Below are 17,411 nucleotides of genomic sequence, written 5' to 3' on the forward strand. Positions count from 1 at the left end.
TTAATCTCTTTGTATCTTTGAATGTAAAGTGTGTCACCTGTAGACAGCATATAGTTGCACCTTTTTTTAAATCCAGTCTGACAAATATCTGCCTTTTGATTGGGTTGTGTAATCCATTCACATTTGACAGTTGAGTTTCTGTCACTTTACTTTTTGTGTTTCATATCTTATGCCTTGTTTTGTTCCCTCTCTCCCTCCTTTACTTCTTTTGCATTTAGTGAATATAATAATAGCATTTTAACTTGAAATTTAGCACTTTAATTTCATTAATGATCTTTTATTATATTATTTTGAGTTACTTCCTTAATGGTTACCATATATATCTTAATTTATCATAATCAGTTTAGCATTTATAGTAACTTAATTCCAGGAGTTATACAAAGGTTACCCCTATATAAGTCTACTCCCTTCTGCTTCTTTTTATGGTATTATTCTTACCCGTAGTATAAATGTTACAAACCCAGCAATACATTGTTACAATTCTTACTTTATATAAATGTTACTTCTTTTTAAGAAGTGGAGCAAAGGTGAGCAAGTATATATAGCTTTTGCTATGTTAACTCTTTCACTTCTAGTTTTCTTTGTTCCTGTGGACTTGAGTTTCCACCTGGGGTCATTTCCTTAACCCAGTACAGCTTTGCTCTCATCTACCTCCTTTGTGCTGTTTTTTGGCAAATACGGTATATATATTGCATTTCTATAATCTTAAGGGCTTGACAATACATTTTATACATATTGTTTATAAAATTGCTTTTTAAATTAGTTAACAGAAGAAATACGTAATTATGTCCTCTGTAGTTACATAATTACCATTGCTGGTGCTCTTTGTGTGCAGTAGAATTACTTTTTGAGTTTATTTGCTTCCATCTTGAACAACTTTCTTTAGTATTTTTTGCACAGCAAGTCTGCTAGCAGCAAATTCTGTAAGTTTTTTTTAAATCTGGGAATATCTTTATTTCCCCTTCATTTTTGAAAGATAGCTTTGCTGGATATAAGATTCTTGTTTGAGTTTTTTCCTTGAGTACTTTGAATATGTTTTCCCACTGCCTTCTAAACTCCCTTGTTTCTGTTGAGAATCAGCCTTTAATCTTAGTGGGGTCATGGGGTTCCCTTGTAAGTGATGAGTCATTTTTCTGTTGCTGCTTTCAATACTTTCGTCCTTACCTTTGGGTTTTGAGATTTTTAATAATAAAGTATCTATTTGTGGATCTCTGCATTTACTCTACTTGGAGTTTGTTTGAGCTTCCTGCATGTGTAGATTAATGTTTTTCAATAAGTTTTCACCATTGTTTCTTTGAATATTTTTTCCTACTCTACTCTCTCTGTTTCCTCCCCTCCCCCCTCCCCGTCCTTCCCTGTTTGCCCACTCCTACTGTATGTCTGTGTCCCGAATTTCTTTGACACTAAATTTTTCTTTGTTCTTTTTCTTGTGTGTTTTTGGATTGCATAATCTCTATTGACTTATTCAACTTCTCAATTTCTTCCTTCTCTTGAGTACTTCTAGTGAATTTTTCATTTCAGTTGTGCTTTTCATCTCTAGAATTTCCAGTTGATTTTTCTTTAATCATTTCTAAGTCTTTATTGATATCCTCTATTTGATGTAACATTGTCATTATGCTTCTTTAATCATGGTGCCCTTTAGTTCTTTCAACATATTTATAATGACTACTTTGAAGGCTTGTTAAATTTGGTTGCTCTCACAGGAAGTTTCTCTTCCCTGTTTTTTTTGGGGGGGGGGTTGTTTGTTTGTTTGTTTTTCTGGTATATGGGTCATACTTTCTTGTTTTGTGTTTTGGTTTTGGTTTTTGGCATGTCTCATAATTTTTTGTTGGAAACTGGATAGTTTAGATAATATATTGTAGCAACTCTTAGTACTGCCCCTGCCCTCCCCCTGACTTGTTATTGTTATTTGTTTGTTTACTTAGTGACCAGCTGGATTATTTTAGAGACCCTCCTCAGTGGATGCAGACTTGAGTATTCTGATGGTGACTCTGGGATGACAGTCATTTTGGCAGGGATATTTTTGATCGTCTCTTTCACTGACCACACCCAGCTATTAAGCTCCACTAATAGCCAGCTGATAGCTCTATTTTTTTCAACAATGCCCTGGAGCATACATTTTCCCTAGGTTGACCCAATCAGATTCCTTTAAGTGCAAGATCACTAGGTTTGTGTTTGAGATTTATTCTAACTCTGAAGGGCTCCTCCCAGCTGCCTCTTTCTGACTTCTGTCCAGCAACCTAAACCTGCCTGCAGTTTAGCCTGTTTCTCCAATAAATCTATCAGTCTGTTCCCAGTTGCCTTTTGCAACAATCTCGGCTGTTTTTAAGAACCCCTTGATGCTCAAATTTCTCTATGCTTTGTTGCAAAGGAAGTCAACTTGGGGCATGGTGATGGGTGTTGGGGGAGATTTGGAGCTCTCTTTATGGCTTGCTCTCCCTCTGGCCTAATCTCTGTGTCATAGTGGGGGTTGAGACAGTGAGTGTGGCACCTATCTCTTAGTCACATCCCTGCTCTAGGAGCTGAGCGCTTGTTGGCAGGGGGCATCAGTAACGTCGGGTTTTCTTGGTTTACCTTTCTTGGATTGGGACCTCTGATTTATGAACTACAGATGAGCTGGGTCAAGGGCAGTCTGGACCCCAGTGTTTTCATCTTGCTCTATCCAAGGTAGAGCCTCTGTCTCAGGAGTTGGGGTTGGGTGGAAGAAGAGAGTTCCCTGCCTATCAGCCACACTCACCTGGAATTTAGCCTCAGCATCAGGTAGCTGGGGGTAGAATGAGAAATGCTGATGTCCTGCCCCTCATATGGAGATAGCCCTTTGACTAGAAGGTGGGAGAGGGAACCCTGTTCTCTTGGCTGCACCAATCTTGGCTGCACTAATCTGTTTCTGTGTCAAAGGAAGTGGAAGGGAGAGAGGGTGTGTCTTGGTTCAAATATGACATTCTCTCACTGTTCACATCAGAGTCTTTTATTTTCATGAATGAATGTTTCTTTATTTGCTGTATGCTCCTAGGGCTAATTCCACAGACTGTAAATGGTATTTATTTTGTTTATTTTTTAAAATTTTCACTAGTTTCACTGGAGAGTAGGTCCATAGAGCTGGTCACAGTGTCCTGCTGAAATTGAAACTCTGAACCTTACACTTTTAAATGGAGAATACCATCCTTTGGCAAAGAGATTTTTTCCCCCAGGGAAGAGCCTGCTAAAAAATAAACATGAAGTCCAATGCAGAACATAAACTCTCTGAGATTAACATGTTTTCAAAGCATTTTTTCAGTTTAGTACACAACCATGGTTTTTATTTTGAATTGAAATTTTTCTTATTTTTTAAAAATATATCTATTTGCCCAACCAGCGTGGCTCAGCAACTGATCATCAACCTGGGATCTAGGAGATCATGGTTCAGTTTCCTGGTCAGGGCACATGCCCGCGTTGTTGGCTTCATCCCCAGTCGGGGACGTGCACCAGGCAGCCGATCAGTGAGTCTCTCTGATCATTGATGTTTCTGTCTCTCTCTGCCTCCCTCTCCCTTCCTCTTTCTGAAATCAGTAAAGATATATATATTAAAAAATACATATATATACACGCGTGGGCACACAAACACACACACACACACATATATATATATAGATTTGAGGGAGAGAAGAGATCAGTTTGTTGTTCCACTTATTTATGTATTCATTGGTTGATTCTTATATGTGCCCTGGTTTTGAACCCGAAACCTTGGTGTATCAGGAGGATGCTCTAACCAACTGAGCTAACCGACTAGGACCTGAAATTTTTTATTTTTAACTACAGTTAAGGCATTATGATTTTAAAACCCATTCAGAAAAGCATCATTTAATTACTTTTACTTTTCCATAATTATAAGCTTGATGTTTGGGAGTATAATTAATGCTTGGTTTTGGTTTTTGTAGAGGCAGTAATGAACCGGGAAAAAAGAAACAGCATATTTGTCATATTGAAGGATGTGGAAAGGTTTATGGCAAAACATCTCACCTACGAGCACATCTTCGCTGGCATACTGGAGAAAGGCCTTTTGTGTGCAACTGGATGTTTTGTGGCAAAAGATTCACAAGGAGTGATGAGCTTCAGAGACATAGAAGAACCCACACAGGTTAGTAGGTTTATTTTTGGACTTGTCCTTTCTACGTATTTTTTCAGTGCTTAGATGAAAATTTTAGTGACGTTAGCTATCAGATTGGAAATAATGGAAATTAAAGAGAATTCATTTCAGCAATTATATGGAAGATGTTTAAGATTTAAATTCTTTAGCTCTTATTTTATTCAGCTTTTTGTAAGCTCTATCAGCATAATTACCTGACCTGAAATTTACTTCATCTGCTTATCTTGTATTCTTAGCAAGATGAATTTTGATTTTTTTTAGGATTTAAATAGATGAAAAGAGAGTTGAATTAAGATTTGGTGGTTTTTATTAGCTTTTGTTTTCTTACAATCCAAAAAATTGACTCAAGTATCCAAAGTGATAGACTCACCTATCTCACTCAGAACTGGCAGCTGTTAATGTCATATTACCTGCTGTTTTTAATAAAACAACTTCTGTGCACAGTTGACACCGCCTTTGTTCTCCTACCTCTCAAGGCCGAGCCACCATGAGTCTAAGGTGTAAGTCTCCACTGCGGTTTTAGTGCCCTTGCGCATATTGTTCGTGGATGTGCACGGTGCATACTGTGCTGTGTGTGCTATGACATTTATGTAAATGACGTATTCCCGCATCATAATTTCACGGATGCCTTGAGACCTACCGGGGTTCATATATATGTGCACAATACATGTATGTATACATGTGTGTTTCTTTTAACTGTCATGCAGTGTCTGTCTCATGACTCTACTCCACTGTGTTAATCCACTTCCCAGGCTGTTTAGATGATTGCTAGTTCTTTGCCATCACAGAGTTTGCTTCTGTGCATATACAGTGACAGGGAGAAGAAGTAGAAGTATTGGGTCATAGAGATGTGTGTGCTTGGTAACTGCTAAAGTCTCAAAGGTGGCTGTTAGCAGCGTCTCTGCCTCACTAGCAGTGACTGAGTTTCCACTTTGCTCTGTGTTCACCAATACTCAGGAGTGTCAGGCTTTGAATGTTTTTGTCAACCTAAGATGATTTCTCATTTTTTAAATTAGCATTTTTTACTGATTATACTGAGATTATCATCTTTTCATAAGTTTATTGGCCATTTATATTTCTTTTCCTGTTGATTATTTGCTCATTTTTATTTTTTTATTTTTATTTTTTTACTATATCTTTATTGACTTCAGAGAGAGAGGAAGGGAGAGGGAGAGAGAGAGGGAGGGAGAAACATCAATGATGAGAGAGTCGTCATTGATCGGCTGCCTCCTGCACGCCCCCAACTGGGGATCAAGCCCACAACCTGGGCATGTGCCCTGACCAGGAATCGAACCATGATCTCCTGGATCCTAGGTCCATGCTCAACCACTGAGCCATGCCTGGCCAGGCCCAGATGATAAAGTTTTAAAAAACATTTTCTTCTAATGGCTGTAAGGTGATTTTTATTTCTTTTTAAAGTTTGGTTGTTTATCAGTCTAGAATCTTTTCGATGATGGAATGAAATGGGGCTATACTTTTGTCTTCCATGTGGAAAGCCTTTTTTTGAATAGCCTACATTTTTCATTGATCTGTAATGAGCTTCTCTCATATATTAATATCCTTTTAGGAGTGGCTTGATTTCTGGGTCCTCTGTTTTGAAGCTTTTATCTGTCAGTTTCTACACCAATACTATACTGTTTTACTTATCAGAGGCTTCTTTAAGTCTTGATTTTTGGTAGGGTAATTTTTTTCCCCCCATAGAACTCTGACCCTCTCTATTCAGAACATTCTGATATATTTGGGATTCAATATATTAATTATCGAATAAATTAATTTGGATAAAGTTTTGAATTAAACTTTAACTTGTTTCAAGGTACACATAGCACAAAGGGGGAAATAGAATTGACATTTATTGATCAGCTACCATATATCAGATGTTTCAAATATATTATTTTATTCCAGCAGCAACACTGAAATATAAATTAGCTTCATTTTATAGGTTAGAAAATAGTCTCAGAGAAGAAAAAATGGTTGTTAAATCTATTAAAATGATAAAGGTTACTTAGTTTGGTATGCTCATATGTTAGTAACACAGATGAGTCTTAGTATATTGGTCAATCCCTTAATAAGCATTATGCTAAAACTAAGAATTTTAATTTTTAAAAAAGTTTTAAAAGTTTTCTTTATGGTTTTGCATTGGGCCTTCTAAGGCCACCTCACCATTCATATTGGCAAATGTGGTGTGAATAAAAATTAATCCTATGACAGGGTTGATTTCCATTTTAGAAAAATATGAGAGGATATAGTATTTCCATTCTAGCTTAGCAGTGGGAGAGATTAGGGAAGCTAAGAAAAAAATGCTGCTTTCTTTAATTTGGAACCTCACATTGTGATTTCATAATTTTGTGTGAGAAACAGTGAGTTTCTGGAGTCCCTCTTTATCATATATCCACACTCACACAAATACACAAAACAGATTCATCCAAGGATTTACATACACATAAACTTTAAAACCAAAGATTAATGATTTGGAAGAATATATATTTCTTAATGATCCACACCATTATAATTTTCCACTAGCTTATTCTTGAAATGTACTTTAAGCTTACTTCCATTGTTTCAAACATCTTAATACATTATGTACAAAATTGTTTAATTAAGCATAATTCTGAAAAAAGTTAAGCTATCACTATTTTACTTTTAAAGGTTTAATATAGTAACTCCTATCTAAGTGTTAGGGTTGTTCAAAGGTATATGAAACAATATCTTTTGAGATAAGTAAATATTGATTAAGCATTGATATGTTAAGTTCAAAGCCTTGGCTATTTATGGCAAGAACCATGTTTTGTTTTATGTCCAGCCACTACACTAAGTAGAAACTCAGTACCTTACTATGAATTGAGTTATTTTAATTCACTGCTGAAAATAATACAGATTTTTTTGCTTTTTAAAAAAATTTCCAAATGATACATACATATGGTACTTAAAATTCAAGTCATATGGAAGAGCTTGCAGTGGCTTTTTGCCCCACCCCTGTTCTGCTCCCCAGAGAAACGTATATTTAATCTTTTAACTATTTTTACATTTTTATTCTTCCTGCGATGGCTGCCATATATCTAAATAATATGTTTATAGTGTTATTTATTGATCTATCAATATTAAATACTGTCTATTGACTTCTTGTATTGAGAGTTAAGAATTTATCTCACTTTGCACTATCTGATGACATTGTTTTTCTTTGTCTCTTGACTCATTGCTCTGTGATACCTATTACCATGTCTGCTCATTTCCCATCTCTTTAACCTCTTACCTTCTGTCACCTAAACTTTTATAGTCTCTCTCTTCTCTTTCACTTGATGTTAAAATGCTTACATTCTTTTCAATAAGCAGTGTCTCCTTTTTAAAATAACTTAATTCTTAAAGTTGAAAATTAGTAAACAGTAATTATATTCCAGCTCTGTAATGTACTATGACTACATACTCTTCCTGTGTGTTTTTCATGAAGCTTCTAATTGTTTTCCGCCCCTTTCATTATTGCTTTAACATTTTTGTTACTTCTACTTTTCAAGAATAGTATCAGCTGCATCCATTTTTACATTATTCCTGGAGGTCTCCAGCTTTCTGCTCCGACACTGACTTGATTCCTCTCTAGGGCTGCTGCACAGCTGCAATCTTGAGACTTTTTTCCCCTGCTCTGTTGGTTTGGATCCAGTGTCTCAAGATCTCCTATCTTCATTTTCCTCAGTTACTTCCTTAGTTGCTTGAAAACATTCTGAAATGCTTTCTATAAAAATGCACGGGGAAGTAAGTTTGTCTAAAAATGCCCTTAATTTTGCTTTTCCACTTAATTGATGGTTTGGCTTATACACAATTCTAGGTTTAAAATTATATTCACTCAAAACATTAATGGCACTGCTCTATATTCTTGCATGTTATACTAATAAGTTCCTTGTGGTTTTTTCCTTATGTTTTTGTAGGTTACCTAATTTTCCCCTTTAACTTTTAAGAGCTTATTTATTCTTTTCATAACTTTTTATTTTGAAGTTATTTTATGCTTTCAACAGAGTCACAAAGACAGCCTCCTCTAAAATTAACCTCTTTTATAAGCACAGTAACTTATAAAAACTAAAAAAAATTAACATTGGCACAATACTATTAATTAAACTACAGACTTTCACACAAATATACTTTTTCTGTTCCAGGATTCAGTCTAGAATATCACATTGCATCTATCTGTCATGCCTCTTTAGTCTCCTGCAATTTGTGAAATTTCCTTTTTTCCCCTCTGGCTTTTCTTACCTTGACACCTCTGAAAGTTAGGAATTTTGTGGAATATCCCTCAATTTGGGTTTGTTTGATATTTTCTCATGGTTAGACTGAGGTTATGAATTGCTGTTGGAAAGAACAGAACAGATACTATTGCCCTTCTCATCGCATAATATAAAGTAGTACATGTTGCCAGTATGTCTTATTATTGGTGATGTTAACCTTGATGAATTGTTTAAGACAGTGTGTGCCAGGCATCTCCACTGTGAAGTTATTTCTATCCTCTGTTTATAAGAAGCAAGTTACTAAGTCCAGTCTACATTCAAGGGGAGGTGAATTAAGCTCCACCTCCTGGAACAAGGAGTATGAAGGAATTTGTGACATAATATGAAAGCAAACACAGTAATTAGTAAATATTTTGTGGAGATTCTTTGAGTTTATGCAAACATCCTGTTTCTCTTTAAAGAAAATACTAATGTTTTACTTTTAGCATTTCTCATTGTCTCTTGCCTGCAGTTAATTATTACTGTGGTGTTCTAAAGGTCATTTTCTTTTCCCTTATTGCTTGTATAATTTTTAGTTGTAATTCTTGTGTAAGGCAAGATTTATACCTTCTTCCCCAACTATTTGTTTATTCAGTCATTTATTTATATCACTATGGACTCATGAGTATTTTCTTTTGGGGGTCATAATCCAATACTATCATTATTTTCTTGCTCAAATCATTCCATCTTTGGCCAATGGAAGTTGTTTTAGATCATCTCCTCTGTCCTTTGACATGCCCTGTCCAAATTTGTTTTTCCTGTAAGAACTTTTAATCTTTGATGTTCTATTAATTTCATAATTATGTATGTAGTCATAGGTTTCCTTTTTTTTTTTTAAATCCTCACCTGAGGATTTGTTTTTATTTATTTTAGAGAGAGAGGAAGGGGGAGAGAAAGAGAAAGGAGAGAAACATCAGTGTGAGAAACATCAATCAGTTGCCTCTCCGGTATGCACCCTCCCCACTCCCTGCCACTCTCTAAAAATCAATGGAAAAAATATCCTCACTCCTTGGGTGATGATTTAAAAAAAAGAAAAAAGATTCACGTAGATATTCTAGGCTGGGTTGGTAAAAGTACCCATTAAGGACTGATGGGTTGAGGATATCGGAGGGATCCAGGGATTACAAGTCTCTTAGTTAATTTGAATAACTGAGTTTCTTAAAACAAATTTAAAAAAGTGATTTCTGTAATATGAGTTATATGTAAAAGCCTAGTTATTTTTACTAAGAAATTGTATATATGATACATATGGACATTTAGTGCAAGTTAATTATTGAGCAAAGAGTGTATTTTTTACTTGGCTATAACAAATTCCAGACATTAGTTTCCATGTAGTGGGATATGTTCAAGTCCTAATGCCTGGTATCTGTGAATGTGGCCCTATTTGGAAACAGGATTTTGCAGATTAAATGAATTAAGATGAGGTGATACTATGCCTAGATTTTAGGACTTAGTAGGCCCTAAATCCAGTGACCGGTGACCACATATAGAGACATGGGAATCGGCCATGTGAAGACAGAGGCAGAGAGAGGTTGGAAGGATGCGGCTTCAAGCCAGTGAGTGCCAAGGATTACTGGACGTTACCAGAAGGCTAGGATGATGCAAGCGAAGGATGCTTCTCTAGGGCCTCTGGTGGGAACACTGCCCTACTGATACCTTGATTTTGGACATCTAGCCTCCAGAACTGTGAGAGAATAAATATCTGTTGTTTTATGCCACTCAATTTGTGGTATTTTCTTACAGAAGCCCCAGTAAACTAATACAGTTCCTTAGTTTGCCCCTGAAATTAATTTTAATACATAAATATGGAGGGATGTTATTAAATGGCAAATTTAGAAACAATGTTAATAATTCATAAAATGTTTTATACATTGTATTAGCTTAGGCTTGAGGGTAACATTTTAAAAACCAGGTTATAGGCAGAACTGTGAAAGCTATAATTGGCTCTTGATGTTTAGTTTCCAATAAGTAAAACTTAAAAGATCTGATTTATTTCAGTCATCCCTCAAATCTATAATTCCGTTACAAAATCTAAGCAAATGCTTTCTGAGCAAAATTACTGTTAGAATGTAATGTTAGGAAATTTTCTACTTAAATTATTTTAAAAGACTCTGCTGTATTTTAATGATCCTGTAATACAGCATGGCCGCCTCTTAATAATCTACACAAAGAAGCAGAAATTTTTTCCTGTAGTCAGTTTATTAAATCACAATTGTTTGGATTATGTTTTTGAGCTTTTCTTAGAGCAGTGTTTTTCAACCTTTTTCAACTCAGGGCACATAAGCTAATTACTAAAATTCTGCAGCACACCAAAAAATATATTTTTTGCCGATCTGACAAAAAATAGGTATAATTTGGATTCATTCACACTGGATGGCTGCTGTTGTATTGGCTGTGCTCCCTGGCACACCACTTGAAAATCACTGTCTTAGAAAAACAAAATTTTGAATTTGTCCTTGACATGCTTTGGGTTCTTGTAATGAAGATTTTTCAGAGATCTTGAACTATATATAATATATCAGCTATAATTTATTTTTTTAGTAGGCTTTAATTTTTCAAGGGTATATCTTATATAACTATTAGTTTTCTATTGCTGCCATAACTACCACAAATTTAGCAGCCTAAAATCACACACATTTATTGTATCACAGTTTCAGTCAGAAGTTTGAGTAAGTTCTGCCTGAGTCTGCTAAGCTTAGCATCTTACAGTTGAAATCAAGGTGTCGGCTGGGCTCTGTTCGTTACCAAAGACTCTGGGGAAGAATTTGCTTCCAAAATCAATCACACTGTCAACCAAATTCACCTTGGGGGCTGATGTTTTCACTCTGGAGGCTGCTAACATTCCTTCTTATACTTTCTATGTGGCCCCTTCCACCAACAACAGGTCTAGCCTCTCTCAGCTGCATCTCTGACTCCAGCTAAACAAAGCCCTCTGCTTTTAAGAGCTCATGTGATTAGATTGGGCCCACCTAGGTGTTTCGAAATAATCTCCTTATATTAACCTCTGTAACTTTAGTACCATTCCTATTGCCATGTAATTAAACACATTCACAAGTTCCAGGGATTAGGGCTTGGACATATTTGTGGGGCCATTCTGCCTAACATAAGTAAACCACTATCAACAGTTTTGATAAGTTATTGCATTAATTGCTAAAAGTATTAACCTACTAAGAATAATTATTAAATAATTTAAAAGATACTGCAGCATGTGTAATTAGTAGTATAAGAACTCTGTACCTCCTTGAGATAAAGTATAATGATAATGTTTGCTAAGAGTTAGGAGATTTAGAAATTGTCTGACACCACAGAGAACACACTTCTCTGTGGAAAAGGGTAATTCACTAAAATGTCATTTCTCTAATGATAGTTTAATTGTACAACTCAATTTACTTATTTTGAGAGTCTAGTCAAATTTCATCGCTTGAAATTGATTGGATACTCACACCACTTAGGAGTAGACAGCCTTGAGAGTCCACACACAAACCATTTCCCATTTATCTTAAAGTTTGCCATGGAGTAGGTAAGGATTTCTTTCTTAATTGAAGCTTAACCATAGCTCCACATGGTTGCAAATGACTCTCGAGGTTATGAGAGCTTCTTAAAGTCAGAGTTTCCGACTTGTTCATTTTTGTATCGCCAGTGCCTGGCACGTCACAGATATATTCACAAATATTTGTTGAAAAATGACTGAGTTCATGAGCATCACAGCTAACAAATGTTTATTAAGCAGCCACTGTGTAGGTTGATCCCCTAGTTGATTCAGTGCCTCCTGAAGGATGTCATGCGGTCAGGCCATCCCCACCTGGTTTCTTTCTGATTACCCTCAGCTATTGGTGCTGTGAAGAGTGGTGCTCTCTAGTTGCACTCGGCGGTGTAGCTTGGAAAGCCCAAACTAGAAATTGAACGCCTTGAATCCTCCTCTGATACTAATAAGTTGTGTGATTCCCAGGCAGTTTAATTTCTGGAGCCTCAACTTACACATCAATAAAATGAAAATGTAAAACAAGATCTTTAAGATTTCTTTCAGCTTTAGGAATTTGTAAACAGAATTTTTCTTTTGAAAACTAATGGGAAACTTGAAAGTTTGTAAAGGAGTTCAATTGATCCTAAAACGAAACCCTTGTTTACCCGTTTTTCCTTTTCTGGGTGTCAGCATTTGTAAATGCGGTCACTTTACCCGAAAGCTTAACCGCTTTTATTTTTAATGTCTGAGAATTTTGTATAAACCATTTATTTATCCTTTCATTTAATTTTTCAAAACTGAAAGAGAAAGAAAAGTTCAATGAGATACTACAAATGCAATTTTAAAAATAAAATAAAAGCAAACACATGAAGAGGGGAAAATATCTGACATGGACAAACTTGAACCTATAGATTTCCTATTGGTAAGTCAAAAGTAGGGCCAAGTAAAGACATCAGCTGAGCTGAACTTTATTACACAGGTTCTACTGTCAGACGGAGAAAACATTTCATTCCCTTAAGAGTTTTAGAAGGAAGGACTGAAGATGATAGTTGACCCATCATGAGCATCACAGTATGCTAATTAACCAGTTTTTTAAGTGCCCTATTATACACAAAATTGAAATGGATTTTTCCTTTTGTTCACATTTAGTTAGTTGTGTTTTTTAGTTAGTTTTGTTTGTTTGTGAATCCTCATCTGAGAATATTTTCCTATTTTTTCACTGATTTTAGATAGAGTGTAAAGGAGGGAGAGAGAAGAGAGAAAGAGAGAGAAACCGATGTGGGAGAGACGCATTGATTGGTTGCCTCCTGCATATGCCCCGACCAGGGCCAGGGATGGAACCTGCAACCCAGGTACATGCCTTTGACTGGGCATCAGACCCACGGCCCTCGGTGCACAGGCCGATGCTCTGACCATGGAGCCGCACTGGCCAGGGCAAGTTAGTTTTTACTCCAGGCTATAGAATTGGATAGTTCCAGTAGAACTACCTTACATGCTAACGAGAGCATATTTAAGGATCACTTTTTGTACTAGAACCTGATAATCTTATTCTCTGAGACCTGAAAACTCTTACTAGTTGAAATTTATTATTTGCCTGACTCATTTTTGCCTTGTGAGGAAACTCAATACACTATTAAATTATTAACTGATTTTATTTGAAATAGTTCTAAGGTATTTTCATGCTTTTAGGCATTATAACCAAAACCTTCAACACTGTATATTATGATACCTGAAAGAGATTTTTGAGATCATCTGTTAGAAACCCTCTTGTTTCATAGATGAGGAAACTGAAGCCCAGAGTGGTTATTTTACTTGCTTCAGCTTTTACTCCCAGTTTTTAGCAAAACTAGCACTTTAACTTGTGTCTTTTATTTCCAGTCACATGCTGTTTCTCCTGTATTGCATTGCATTGCTTGTTTGAGCACATTTAAAAATAAAAACAAAGTATTTTGGAGCTAGTCAAGAGTTAAACAAAAGTGGACTATGACCAGAAATTATTTAACATAATTTTGTTTAAATAAAATGAGTTACTATTTATTTGCTATTTTTCTGTTTAGGTGAAAAGAGATTTGAATGCATAGAATGTTCTAAAAGGTTTATGCGGAGTGATCATCTCTCCAAACATGTCAAAACGCACCAGAATAAGAAAGGTGGTGGGACAGCTCTTGCCATTGTTACCTCGGGAGAACTGGACTCATCTGTTACAGAGGTGCTTGGCTCCCCAAGAATTGTCACAGTTGCAGCCATTTCTCAAGATTCAAACCCAGCAACTCCCAATGTTTCAGCCAACGTGGAAGAATTCTGAGAAGTTATTTATAACAGAGACCTCTAGTGCTGCACTTACGTTTACACACCTTTGAAAATCTGGAAATGGGCTGGTCAAGTGGATTACAGAGTAGGAAATCATGTTTTTGTTTTTTGGCTTCTTTAAGTGTTCCAAGATTTGGGGTCAACATGTGAAGTGTTGAATTTTTAAAAACACAAGAGGCAAATGGATGTACTGGAAACAGATAGAAAAGTATTTCCTCCATGCTATAAGTTGTAGTTATTTGGAAATGTGTCACATAATGTTGAAACTGAATCTTCCCCTCTCTTATCATGTGTTAGCATATTTAGAAAGACAGACCTCAGTAGTGTGCAGGCTGCACCTTAACTGGACTTGTTTTCTTTCAAATACTTTTCAGTCAGTAATAATTTATATGGATTTTTTTCTATAGCACAGAAAACAAGATAGTTAACTGAAAATAGGGACGATACTTTATTTTCTTAGCTTGGTTTTTGGAAAATCAACTGAAAATAGTTTTGGCCGTCTTTTCTAAATGTTAGAAATTCTTTAACAGTTGAATTAGGAAAGTTCCAAAAAAGTAATCTGAGATGCACCTCAGATCTTTATTACCACTACATTATAGTAGTGTGTATGCAGACAATCAGTGAAGTTTAATTACTTTCTCCATTTGGAGACACAAGAGGAACTTAGAGCTAAACCTTAGGTTAAATTTTAGATTAAAACCTTAGGAAAATACTGGGGGGAAATATGGTTAAAACTCATAATAACTTCAGAAAAATAAAATGAGGCAACTTAATACAAGGTTTTGAAGTTAGGATTGATTCTATTCCTAACCCTGGGTTGTACCACACAATTCATTTAAAATGTTTATATTGGAAATATTTGCATAGAATATAAGTCAGTCTGTAGTTTCATATTCTGTAAATATGAGTTATGTTGACAATGTGCAAAATCCTTTATGCTTTGACTTGGTAGCCAAAGAAAGAGTTAATCACACTTTTTTTAAGGCCAGCAGAAAATTATCTTGTAACTACATTATAATTTCCATTTTCCTCTCTACTAAAAATTAGCCAATCCCATTTTATATCTAGTGCTGTGTTAGAAGGCTGATTAAGATTTTATAACACAGTAATGTCTTTATGTTATATCAGTAAATGGATTTTCCCTAAAAAGGCAGCCTAACAAATATGTAACAGGTGTGATATTATGAAACAAAAATTATTTTTTAAAAATCGGAATAATTTTTAGTTAAGTAAGTGACTAAAGAAAAAATGTATTTCATTGTTTATGCAAGGGTTTTATAGGAAAGATGGCCAAAAGTTTCATATGAAAAATATTTGGATTATATCAGTAGCTTAAATATTAGTAAGATATTTCATATTTAAAAATGTATTTACACAGAATCATAATGGAATTGGAATTGACCATTTGAAAACTAAAGTTTTTAACTGCTTGGTTTAGTAACATCATTAGTTTAGGGACTGTTTGAATATAGGTACATGTTTTCTTGTGCATTCTCTATTATTTCAGGAAAAGTACTACTCATGCGAATTCTCTTCCAAAATTGTGATATTTCTTGTATTTTTGATGAAGGAGAAATACTGTAATGATCACTGTTTACACTATGTACACTTTAGGCCAGCCCTTTGTAGCGTTATATAAAACTGAAGGTCTTTTGTGCTTTCAGTTTGTATAAAAAAGCTTTGAGATTAAAGGAAAAAAAAATTTTACACTGTGGTTATAAATTTCAAGTTTCTTAAAGCTTTTGTAGACTTGTAACAAAGTCTTTAAATTTTAGTTGGATTTTGTAAATTGTTTTGTATATTTTATTTAATGTACTCTTAACTGATGTATCTGGCTTTAAAACATCAGAATCAGTTTGTTTTGTTTGGTACAGAGGAGCATTTGGTAGTGTTAATTTTAATTTTATTATATAGGAGCTGAACATCAAATATATATTTTATCTATCATTATGCTACACAATCAGTACTATAAATTTTTTTATGCAAAGAAACTTAATGTTTGGATCATGTTTTCTCAGAGTGACACTTTTTGTTGATAATACCAAGTATGAGCTCTCTGCACCATTATTCCGTGAACCAGTTTTAATGAGTATCTATGTATGCTCTTCAGAGATGGAAGCTATTTTTTAATCAACAATGAGGCCTATTATAAATTTAACAAACTGAATCTGGATAGCTTTATAGCATATAAAATATATTAATTTGTGTTAGCAGGTGCACATTTCACCACTGAAATTAGAAATATTCTGACAGCCTGTTCTGCATACCATTCTGAATCCACTTTTCTGTCTTATAAGAATCGTAAATGTCAACGTCCTTTATTTGACTCAGTGGGATAGAGCTGTTATAAGTAATAGGGCACAGATGTGCAGTAGAGTCTGTTTAATGGCATTTCACTGTTCATTCCCTTTGCCACTGTTACAGAACTTTTCTTTATTGTAATTATCAGTGCAAAGCTATGTATTTATCATGGTAGAACTCCAGTGTTAGAATAGTTTTTTCTTACGGTATACTTTCTTTGGTTAGGTTTGTGTATGTGTTGCTGATTACATTAGAACTTGATGTTAAGTCATTATTTATCACACTCTCATGAGAGCAGTAATAAAAGTGTGTAATCTAGGAGAAAAAGTTAATTTGTCAAACTTAGATAAGCATGATGTTTAGGTCCTATTTTTCAATTTTATAACTGTTTTATTGCAACAATATTTGTATTTAAGTCTTCATTTTAATGCCTTGTGGTGTTTTTTTTATGCATGTCACTAAGTTGTCATCCCACATAAATTGATGTGCAGCATAGGGTATTAAATCTACATAATGATTTTAAAACAGAAATAGTTGATGGTAAAATGTAAATGTTTTGCAAAAATTCCTTATAAAAAGTTTTGTAGTAACATTTCACTTGTAAATTTTTTTTGTAAAAAAAAAAAAAGAAAATGGAAAAAAAAAAGATGACTTCAGAAAAAATCCTGTTTCCCATATCCTAGAATTTAGACAATTATTCTGCCAGCAAAGCCTCTGGGGCTGTAATTGACATTTTTACAGTGCTGATTTGTATAAAATTTGTTTTTTGTGGATTTGGAAATAAAATCATGTACAAGTTGTTGCCTGCAATAACAATTGCAAGTAACCTATAAAAATTCCCTGGAGTTTAACATGTTTCTTCATTTAATTATGTATACTATAAAGCAGCAATAAATTCTTTGAACCATCAACCTTCTTATCACGGCAAACACAGGAAAGAAAACTCTTCTCCCTAGAAAAC

The 17,411-nt window shown here is 34.9% G+C and overlaps 1 protein-coding gene across 1 annotated transcript in view; it reads left to right on the forward strand.

The window, feature by feature from the left end:
- SP4 (Sp4 transcription factor) overlaps positions 1–17,287 on the forward strand; it is a 49,319-nt gene extending 32,032 nt beyond the window's left edge. The window contains exons 4-5 of the mRNA XM_016217045.2: positions 3,918–4,117; positions 13,897–17,287. Of these exons, the coding sequence (XP_016072531.2) occupies positions 3,918–4,117; positions 13,897–14,144 (448 nt within the window). The 3' untranslated portion in view covers positions 14,145–17,287. The remainder of the gene's footprint in view (positions 1–3,917; positions 4,118–13,896) is intronic.
- The last annotated feature ends 124 nt before the right edge of the window (positions 17,288–17,411 follow it).

The sequence above is a fragment of the Miniopterus natalensis genome, chromosome 10, assembly GCF_054644295.1.
Source record: "Miniopterus natalensis isolate mMinNat1 chromosome 10, mMinNat1.hap1, whole genome shotgun sequence".
NCBI classification, from domain to species: Eukaryota; Metazoa; Chordata; class Mammalia; order Chiroptera; family Miniopteridae; genus Miniopterus; species Miniopterus natalensis.